Source organism: Salvia splendens, chromosome 1, assembly GCF_004379255.2.
Source record: "Salvia splendens isolate huo1 chromosome 1, SspV2, whole genome shotgun sequence".
Lineage (NCBI taxonomy): Eukaryota > Viridiplantae > Streptophyta > Magnoliopsida > Lamiales > Lamiaceae > Salvia > Salvia splendens.
Window position 1 is genome coordinate 29,522,135 of NC_056032.1, and position 11,365 is coordinate 29,533,499.

The 11,365-nt window shown below is 36.6% G+C and overlaps 1 protein-coding gene across 1 annotated transcript; it reads right to left on the reverse strand.

The window, feature by feature from the left end:
- Positions 1–7,640: 7,640 nt before the first annotated feature.
- On the reverse strand, positions 7,641–8,613 carry LOC121797856 (transcription repressor OFP1-like). Its single transcript, XM_042196615.1, has one exon. It carries the CDS (start codon positions 8,586–8,588, stop codon positions 7,848–7,850), a length of 741 nt encoding a protein of 246 aa, XP_042052549.1. The 5' UTR covers positions 8,589–8,613; the 3' UTR covers positions 7,641–7,847.
- Between the last annotated feature and the right edge of the window lie 2,752 nt (positions 8,614–11,365).

Below are 11,365 nucleotides of genomic sequence, written 5' to 3' on the forward strand. Positions count from 1 at the left end.
TTATCTCGTGTGGGTTGTATTGGTCCTAACATCGATTAACGGCCGGTGAATGGTTTCTCACTTAACCGGAGTGCCGCCTTCCCCGCCACGAACCGACCCAGCCTTCCCGCAGTGGCAACAAGCAGATCATTGCGTGTTCACTTGGCTCATACAAAACATTGAACCACGGCTGGTCAGCCGAGTTTCAAAGCAGCCGACGGCGAAAAATATTTGGGATGCGTTGGCCGTAACATACGGGAGTGGAGGAGACAAACTTCAAATATACGACCTGCAAATAAAGGTGAATATGGTGAAACAGGGTAATCAATCACTGTAGGAAACATGGAGCACTGTACAAGATCTGTGGATGTCAATTGATGAAAAACGACCAAACCTAATGAAGTATCCGGAAGACATGGAAATTCATGATAATTTCATCCAAGAACAGAGACTTTTTCAATTTCTAATTGCAATCGACAGTAAGTATGAAACAACCAAAAGGGAAATCGTTAAGATGGAATCACTTAATTGCAATCGACAGTAAGTATGAAACAGTAAGTATGAAACAACCTCGGTTGACCATGCTTACAACCTGGTAAAGCGAGAGGAAATATGGAATCAGGTCCTCCATCCAGAAACTGGAGTCACTGCAGCCGGCATCGGAGCTAGGCTCGACGTCCGAGGAAGGCCGAACCAACCCAGCAGCAGCGGCGGCAGCTTTCGGGGCGGCGGCAATCACGGCGGTGGTGGCTGGAACCGAAGGAACGACGAAGAAGATAAGTCAAAATTGGTTTGTTCACATTGTAAGAGAAAGAGACACACCAAGGAATCTTGCATCGAATTGTTCGGATATCCAGATTGGTGGGAAGAAAAACACGGCAAAACGCCATCTACTGCACCACTGGCGGCTCACACGCCCTGGAACCGCGGCGGCCGCGCTGCTGCAGCCGTCGGAGGACAATCAGGCGAAGGGGGAAATCATCCCGCCACCACCGAGGGCAACCGAGAGGTCGCATTGACTCGAGGCGGCGATAGAGGGACAGGACATGGATCTACTCAGCCGGCGAATCTAGCCGGAGTAGCCAACTTTGTCGGAGGAACCGTCATCCATAATTGGGCAGGAGACTTGTGTGTGGAGGAAGAAGCGGCGGACACTAGGGCAAGAGGTAATTTAGGGTTTTGGGGCTTTTTTAAGGAACCCCAAACTCTTCCTAAATCATAAAATACACCCCATGCCCTAAATAAATTGCATACTAGCCCATATTATTCTGCTCAGTTAAAATTGACCCCTGAAACTCCAAATAAATCCGTAAATAGCCAAATTTTGTGCAAAAACCAATTTTAGCCATTGGAAAAACATGGTACTACATGCCATATGTCTGGGGATATAGGGAAAATGATAAATGGATATTTGACTGTGGGTTCCGATACAATAACCTATGACGCTTCATATCATACAGAAATGCAAAAGCCCTAGAAATCCCACATTCAGACTGCTAATGGAAAATTTACTGTTGTAGAGGGGGCTGGAACTGTGAAAATATCATCTGCTCTGCAATTATCAAACTGTCTCTATATCCCGTCTATGTCTCATAAATTGTTATCGATCAGCCATGTCACAAAGGAATTGAACAGTACATTACTAATGCAACCACACTTTTGTTTGTTGCAGGATATCCGAACTGGAGAGATTATTGGGAGTGGCACTGAACGTGATGGACTTTACTACGTGGATGAGATAGCTCAAAAAGGAACTGCCATGCTAACTCACGGGTCTGCTGATCGGAAAGCTTGGCTTTGGCATCGACGTCTAGGGCATCCTTCCTCGGGTTATTTAAAAATGTTGTTTCCTGATATTGTTCCTAAGCATGACATGTATTGCGAAACCTATTTCTTAGCTAAAAGTCATCGAACCTCTTATCCTTTGAATAATACTCGTGTTGAGACTTTATTTTCCTTAGTACATTCTGACGTATGGGGGCCCGCACCAATTAGTGGGGCGCAAGGATTTAGACACTACTTAGTATTTGTCGATGACTGTACACGCATGACTTGGGTATATTTTATGAAACAAAAATCTGAAATCTTTACACATTTCTCCTCCTTCTATAACCTTATACAAACCCAGTTCCAGAAAGCCATAAAAATCTTTAGGTTAGATAATGGGGGGAGAGTTCGTTAATTCTAGCATGAAACAATTCTTCCAAGAAAAAGGCCTCATACACCAAACTACATGTGCTTATACTCCTGAACAAAATGGCGTAACCGAAAGGAAAAATTGAACTCTTCTAGAAATGACCTGATCAATGCTCATCGAATCAAAAGCCCCAAAACATTTCTGGCATGAAGTTATTGCCACATCAGCCTATCTTTTAAACCGTTTACCAACCACTATCCTCAAATACCAAACCCCATTACAAGTTCTATCCACTCTAACAAAAATCCCTCCTTCCTTGACCCTAGAACCTCGTGTCTTCGGATGCTTTATTTTTGTTCATATCCCAAAATACGAGAGAACCAAATTGTCTCCATGTGTCATTAAATTGTGTGTTTGTTGGTTACGGAGTTAATCAGAAGGGGTATAGATGCTTTGACCGTAAATCCAATCGCATGTTTACCACAATGAACTGCAACTTCCTTGAAACTGAGTATTCTTTATCCACCTTAGTAGTCAGGGGGAGAGTTGTAACCAGCATGATAATACTACAGACTCACTAGGCTGGATATCAATGCCAAGCAGTCATGTGGTGGACCTAACAGAGAAGGCAGTACGCAGTACCGCTGAGCAGGTCTCTGATGTAGTGGAATCCATCGTGGAAAGTGACAATGCTTCAACTATCTCTCAGATACGGATATCCAATGTAAGTACTCATATCCCTATAGATACAGATGTTATTTCTACTGATATTGTGGTTCTAGAAGAAGCTGATAGTAGGGAAGGAGGAAGTAAGGAAGGTGATGCATCCTTAGAAGTGGAAGGAATAGATCCAGATACAGGAGCATACGTACTTCCGCCTAGATCAAACAGAGGAGCCCCACCAAAGAGATATACACCAGAGAGGATTAACAGAAGGGCACGGTATTTAGTGGCGAATCTAGTAAAAGGGCATTTATCAGAGATGACTCAAGCATTTGAGGATGCTTTGTACGAGGGAGATGAAATCCCACAATCATGGGAGGAAGCAATAAGACATAAGCACTGGAGGGAGGCTATGAAGAAGGAAATAGATGCATTGATTTGAAATGCAACATGGGAGAAATGTGTCGTACCAAGAGGAAAACAACCAGTGGGGTGTCGCTAGGTGTTTACTATCAAGAGAAGACCTGATGGCTCGATAGAGAGATATAAAGTTCACTCGCAGCAAAGAGGTATACTCAAACATATGAAGTGGATTACTCAGAAAACTTTTCTCCAGTTGCTAAGATGGATACCGTTCGCGTGCTATTATCAGTAGCAGCAAACAAAGACTGGCCTCTACATTAGTTTTGATGTCACAAATGCCTTCCTTCATGGCGAGTTAAAGAAAGAAGAAGAAGTTTACATGGAAGCACCTCCAAGATTTGCTACAGACTTCAAGATAGTAGAAGGGTGTCGCTTGAGGTAAACACTGTACGAGCTCAAACAATCCCTAAGAGTATGGTTTGGAAGATTTGCTGGAGCAATGAAAGGCTATGGGTATAAGCAGAGCAATTCGGATCATACACTGTTCCTGAATATGCGAGGAGATAAGACCACTTGTTTAATTATATACGTGGATGATATGATTATTACTGGTGATGACTCAGAGGAGATTGAAAGTCTGAAGAAAAATCTATTCCAAGAGTTTGAGATGAAAGACTTGGGAGATCTAAAATACTTTCTAGGCATTGAGGTTCTCAGATCACCAAAGAGAATTTTCCTAAGACAGAGAATATACATTCTGGACATACTGGCAGAAACAGGTCTACTAGAGTGTAAACCAGCTGACACGCCTATGGCAGTAAACCATGGATTGCAGATCAAGGATGAAGCTGAGCTGGTTGACCGAAGTCGATATCAACGGTTAGTTGGAAAACTCATTTATCTCTCACATACTAGGCCTGATATTGCGTATGCAGTTGGAATTGTGAGTCAATTTATGCTCAAGCCACAGGCAGACCATATGGAGGCAGCACTCAGGATTTGTCGGTACTTAAAGGGAACTACTGGGCATGGAGTGTTGTTCATGAAGAATGGACATCTTGAGGTTCATGGCTACACAGATGTTGATTGGGCAGGAAATCTCAATTACTGGAAGTCTACAACAGGTTATTTCACCTTTGTTGGTGGGAAATTAGTGGCTTGGAAGAGTAAAAAGCAAAAGGTGGTGGCATTATCAAGTGCAGAGGCAGAGTTTCGTGGGATTGAGAGTGGTTTGACTGAAATATTGTGGTTGAGAAGATTGATGGGAGAAATCAACTTTCCTCCCAACAAATGTCAATTGTATTGTGACAACAAAGCTGCTATAAGTATCTCAGATAATCCAGTTCAACGTGACGGGACTAAGAATGTGGAGGTAGATAGACACTTTATAAAAGAGAACATTGAAAATGGCATTGTGGAGTTTCCGTTTGTCAGGGCTGAAGATCAGCTTGCTGATATACTGACCAAAGCAGTCAATGCTAGAAGTTTTGAAGAAGTACTGTGCAAATTGAGTGTTGGAGATCCCACCATTCAATTTGAGGGAGGGTGTTAGAAATAAGGCAAAATTTGATTAGAGACAATTACTGTAATTAAGGAATGAGTGAATACTTTGTATTAATTAGGAGATTTGATTATTCCTTATAGGAATAAATCATATCATGTACATCATACCCTACACCCTATTTAAAGGGAGTAATACTTAATGAAAAACTCACTCAATTCCATACGAATTTATTCATCTCCTAAGCTTTCTCTCTTAATATGTTGCCTGAACCATTTAACAAGACCAATTACACAAGATAGTATTCTGAACAACACATTTGTAATATGTGCTACAAGCATCTCCGCGACAGAATGTCTTGTACGAACCAAAACTGACCATGATTTTCTTCATGATTAAAGCAACTGAAAAGCCCTAGTAAATTAAATACTATCTGAGAAATTAAATGTTGTAACAAGTTTGTATTTAGAAATTTCAGTAAGAAAAGTCTCCAGTCATAAACTAGTACATTTATGTATGATAACATATCGACATAGAAAGTCGGCCTTGGAAATGTGGTGAGGGCCAATTTTGCTCGAGACTGCAATACTCAATAAATAAAAAAATAATATAAAATTGATTATCACGTTTTTATAATGTGTTTGACTGACTTTAAATGGTTAAATTACTAGCGAGTAAATTTATTTGAGTTAGTATGAAAAACAATGTGGCATTCATTTTTGAAATCAATGTTTTTAATTATTCATCATTGTTACTCATTTTAACATTTTATAAAACTCAATTATTGTTACTAACTATATTAAATTTGATTAGAACATCAGCTAGAATTGTTGTTGAAAAGTAGTACTCATCGACAAAAAAATTGTTATATAACATACATTGAATGAAGAATACATTTTCAGTGGAGATAGTGACTTAGCTCATTTAAATTTGTGGGGACATAATCAATTGTAAAGTACTTGGAGAATGTATTCCGTCCAAAGATAATCTTTGGTCTAATCCTTTGTCAGAAAACTTTCTTTGTGGATTATTGTTATTATCATAACACTTTGAATAAAATTAAAAATTTTGTTATGTCTAAAAGATTTTATTTATGCAAATTTTGTGGAGTATTATATTATTATATGTAGAGAGAGAGTTAAGATTAATGTTAAAGCAAATTCTAATGCATAAATACGGATCAATTATTATCCCTAATTAGACGAAAAAATATATGAATCAAATTTTACCATAAATACATGAACTGTATGTCATTGTAGTGAAGTCTTGGTTGTACGTATCATGCTCTAAATAAACGTTTGTAATGATTCTTTCTTTATTTTAAAAAAAAACAATTACTATAAGTTTTTAAAATAAATGGTGTATGCATATTTTGGAAAGGAAAATAAAATCCATAAAAGCGCAAATTTTATCGCTTTTAGTTAATTGTTGATCATTGAATGGCCAATTTATTTGAATAAATTATACATTTTGTAAATGAAAAGCTTATGCTTAGTAATGGAATATCGTATGTACATAACTTAACCCAAACAGTTAACTTTAACGACCATTTATTTTCAAATTAAAATACATGCTATTAAAATAAGTAGTGTATGTATCGTGACCTAAATTTATTTATAATGAATCAATTATGACAAATATTTAAATAATGACTAGTCTTTGAATAATAACAAAGGTTAAATCACAATCATTAGATTTAGTGATCTAATGAATTGAAATAATGTACTTCCTATATAATTTAATTTATTGACGAACCTTTGGTAAAACACCGACAAGTTCAGTTATTTATATTTCGAATCTAACTTTTTGTGTACAAATAAACTCTCATCAACTTTATACAAAGTTGTACAATAAAGTCCAAAAAGCTTATTTAAGCAAATAATGAGTAGTTGAGCACGACAATTATTGACATTCTCGTGCTAATATTTCAACTAAAATATTGAATTTTCCACATATTATAATGGCTTTTCTCGCACTTATAAAAATTTTAGCTTTATGTGCCATAATGCTTTTTACCAAATTTAAAAGTTCAAACTAGACTTTCACTGGCTGCCCTTTTGTAGAGGTCGATGCGATGATATAAATATTAATCACAAATATATAAAAATTAAACATATTATCATGCTCAGTAATTAATAATTAAATATACAATAATTAGGAATTTTTTTATAGAATTTAAAATATAGCCTTTTATTTAAAGGATATGGTCCATTAATCCATTTTTACTTTCACTGGCTTCATCGATAATGTTTTACTAACATTTAATGTTTGCACGCGTTCTTTACTTCAAAAAATATTGATTTTATAGTTCAAAATTTAATCATATAGTTGCATAATAATTGCCGCGGAATTGCAATCCTTCACTTTCCGTTTGATAGACGTTGCTAGGGGATATTTTTCGATCGATATTTTTGAATTTGGATTACAAAGATATGTTAAAAAGTTATAATCGATCAAAATCTTATTTATGAAATAGAAATACGAAATGCCAATAATGTATTGCACAATACAAAAGTCATTTTTCCGCCTTTTGAATGGAGCAAAAACATCTTACTAATTAAACTGTATTTTATCGTAAGACAAATTCATATCCCTAGTGTATAAAATGAACCAACAAACAATGTAATTGGTCATTTCTCCTTGTTTTTTTTCCTAATAATTAATAAATTTGTTGTATAAAGGGATTTCCTAAAATGGTTGAATAAGTCTACATAAAATATTATCTGCAGTAACTAGACATGACAAAACGGGTGCCCGCATCCGATTGCAACGATTTTGGTAATAACCGATATATACCCATCCCGCCAGCCACTCGGGTAGACTAGATACCCTAGTCAGTTACTTGCACCCGGTAAGATCAGCAGGTGGTGGCGTCCGTGCGATGCGGACTCTCGACCGGAGAGGCCGATACCAAATGCTGGGGAAGGGATGTTAATTTCAACGATGTGGGAATGGAACAGGAACGGCCGAAAAAGGAACGATGTAGAATTTGATAAATTAAAAACCAAAAACCTTAAAAATTTTAACCATAGTATAACCGCATCAGGTAATTTATCTCAAACCTTCAAAATTATTTATGAATCTCAACTGTGAATATTTAGACACTGTTTAAATATTTCATTAACCTCAATTATTAATAATAATAGTTGCATAAATATGCACATAATTGAAATATGTATAATAAAATATAGAAACGGAAATAGTTTAATAAAGGCGACGATGAAGAAAGTCAAACCAAATCTGTTTGAAGACGGTGATAATAAGATGATGATATTCATCGGAATTGAGAGAGAGATAGCAAGCAAGCAATTCTTCTAAATCACTCGACGCCCTTATGTTGTTCTCCAAAATCATCTCCACCATTGATTCTTTGAAATCTCGCCGCGGATCCTTCGACACCTTCACCACCGCCAAGCTCTCCGATATGCTCGAATTCGACGACGACACGCTCCGCCGCCTCTGAGCCGCCCTGATCCGCGGCGAATTCACACGGAGCTTCATCCCCTGCGGCAGCCTCCTCGCCGGGCTGTCCTCTTTATCCGCCGCCGCCGCCGCCTCATTCTTCTTCGTGATGATTGGCGGGAGGCTGGAGCGAAGATACTGATCATCGCCCCTGCAACTGCTAAGTATGTCCGAGCCGTACTCTGTGAGGACAGAGTCTAGCTCGGACGAGGCAGAGTTTGAGCCCTGAGTCGTTGACTCAGAGGCGGAGATATGGCGGGAAGGGAGTGGCGGTGGGCGGCGGTTCCGCTTCATGCTCCGCCGCCGCCGTTGCAAATTGGGGAGTGGGGTGAGGTCTCTAGTGAAGTAGTAAGAATTTCGGTGGTCGGAATTGGTGAAATCCGGCGGTGATGATAGGTGTTTCTTGTTGGGGTTGGGTGTGCGCTTGTTGTTGAACCAGGCCTTGGGGATCATGTCCAACAATCTCAATTTGTAATTACCCATTTTTGTGATCAATTTGGGTGTGGGGAATGGGAGGGACATGTTTGCAAATAAGTTGCTAGATAAATAGAAAACCTTGTGGGTTCCACCTACAAACAAATTCAACCAAAAACCAAAAGGATCATTCTCCCTAAACTTTTATTTATTTTTGCTTCAACTACAAAATTAAATATTCTATTTGTCGATCATTAAATCTCCCATAGTAGATCAACTTAGAGTTTTTAAAAAATTATTTAACTTTATAATGAAAAAGTGAATAGTAAAAGTTAATCCATTATGAGTCCTATTTTTATACTCTCTCTGTCCCTAATAATTTGACACCATTTGAGCCGACAGAGGTTTTAAAAAATGTAATAGAAAGTGGGTTGAAAAAGTTAGTGGCATGTGAGTCCTATTTTTATATATTAGTTTTAAAATAAAATGTGAGTGAGAAAAAGTTAGTGGAATGTGGGGTTCTACTACCAAAGATGGTTAAAGCGAAAGGTGACAAATTTTTAGGGACGAACGAAAAAGGAAATAAGTGACAAATTTTCAGGGACGGAGGGAGTATATTAATTTATTCGTCTATCATTTAAATAATCATTTTGCCATTTTGGGTTATCAACGATTTTAAAAACCATTAATTTTTTTCACTTTTGGTACGCGGATATCATATTCCATTAACTTTTTTACACTCACAATCTGTTATAAAACTAATACTAAAAATAATCTTACATTCCACTTACTTTTTTAATTTACTTTTCTTTACAAAGTCAAACAATTTCTTAAAACTCCTGTTGAGTTAAAATGACATCTTAAATGGTAGACAAAGAATTATGAGTAAGTAGAATGTGATGTCCATTTACAAAAATAGTAAAAACATAAAACTAGAATATTTATTGGCGGACGAATGAAAATAGAAATATGACATTTAATGGCGGATGAAGAGAGTAGTTTCTAAACAATTAAGTTTTTACTTTTTTCTATTCTTAATAAATTCTACCTATCTAGATTCGCTAATTGAGACACAAATAATCTCGGACCCTATGACCTGTGTCAAGCCTGTCTCGACAAAGACATCACTAATGTTCATGTCCAACAATTCATTACACTACTTATCCTACAATCAATCTACCTCACACCTCTCTTTTATGTCTCACTTTCCTCTCTCTCTCTCCCTTGCGTTCGCCGCCGGTGAGAGAAGTCTTTCATCCTTTACCAATGGTATAGTTGATTTTCTACAATTTTATTGGAAATAATGGTTGGTTTTGGATATAGCAGTTGTTGATGATATTGCTTTTTCGTTGAATTTAGTAAATTAGTGATCAATTTGAGTAGAGTGGAGCTGATTCGACGAGTTTATTGAATCGACAGATTTGGAGAGGTTGGGAATATTTCTTTAATTAACTAAGTAAACATACACACAAAATTAATTAAATTAAATTAAATTAAGAAAATTTCCAAAAAAGTCATAACTTTTCATAAAAATATTGTACTCCATTTCCCACGAACATTTTCTGAGATGTTACAAAATCAAATTTTCGTATAGACAAAATCAAAGATATAATAGTAATTAGTTAATAAGTCGAGTGAACAAACATCAAACCTATGTATAGGTTTGTCACGGTCTCTAGTTTTAATTTCACAATGGACTCGGATCGAACATCTTTTATACTATCTTCATTCTTTAAAAATAGAATTTATTTCTATTTTGATTTGCCCATTAAAAATTACTCATATTAAAGTTAAACTCACAATCTACTAACACTACTTACATTACTTTTTCTCAGGTTTGGATCTTCTGTTCTGGCTCCAAGCACAGCAGAGGCTGCTGCTGCCCACAACATTTTTTTAAATAATAATATTATTATTAAAGTATTATATAAAATATTAATTTTTTAAATTTAAAATACTTACTGTGTGTAACAGCAGCCCTTATTGTGCTTGGAGCCACAACAGGGGATCCAAATCCCTTTTTCTCTTCTTCTTTTTTACTTTACCTAATTTTCTATTCATATCTCTTACTTTATCTATTTTGTATTAAAATTCGTTCCATTTTAAAAGTTTCTGTTTTTAAAGGACGGAGTTAGCAAACAATCATTTGCATTTATTATTTGAAAATGAAAATTGCGAGTAAATCCCGTTTTCTTTAGCCAATTAATGTTATTAAAATATTTACTTTTTCGGCTATTATTATATCATTCTTACTATTTCACTCCTAAAGTAAATAGAGGAATAATATAATTGGAGAATATTTTAATAGGGCCAACTAGTGCAAATAAATACCAACTAGTGCTTCGAATAATATAAGTGGCAAATATTCTAGAACTCCTCCTAGAAAAAGAATAACGCAGTATAAATTTACCACTCAATTTGTAACACTAAGCCGCGACTCATATTATGGCTATACAATGATATTAGGAAATGATTGAAATAGGAAGACATTTTTCGTTCCATTAATGATTCGAGTCATTTATATACTCCCTCCTCGTGAAGGAGTTGGCAGCGGAAGCGTACGTTCTAACGGATCACATAAAACTGATCTATTTAGCAGATTATTTAGATAAATTCTATTCGTGAAATTATCACATGTATCATGCTCATAACTTGAATTCTAAACACGTTTTAGTACAAATAATCCCTAAAACATGCGTACTACGGAGTTAGCCAATTTACCTCATTGATTCACTTAAGAATCGAAGATGGCTTGCATCTTCTCCACGTGAAGATCTTGAGAACTCGACCTCGGATCTTCTGACTGGTGTCTCGGACTGTAGACTGATATTTGTGTGGGCAAATCT

What these genes read in the sequence shown, in the direction of transcription:
- LOC121797856 (XM_042196615.1), bottom strand. Translation starts at nt 8,588, where the DNA reads ATGGGTAATTACAAATTGAGATTGTTGGACATGATCCCCAAGGCCTGG.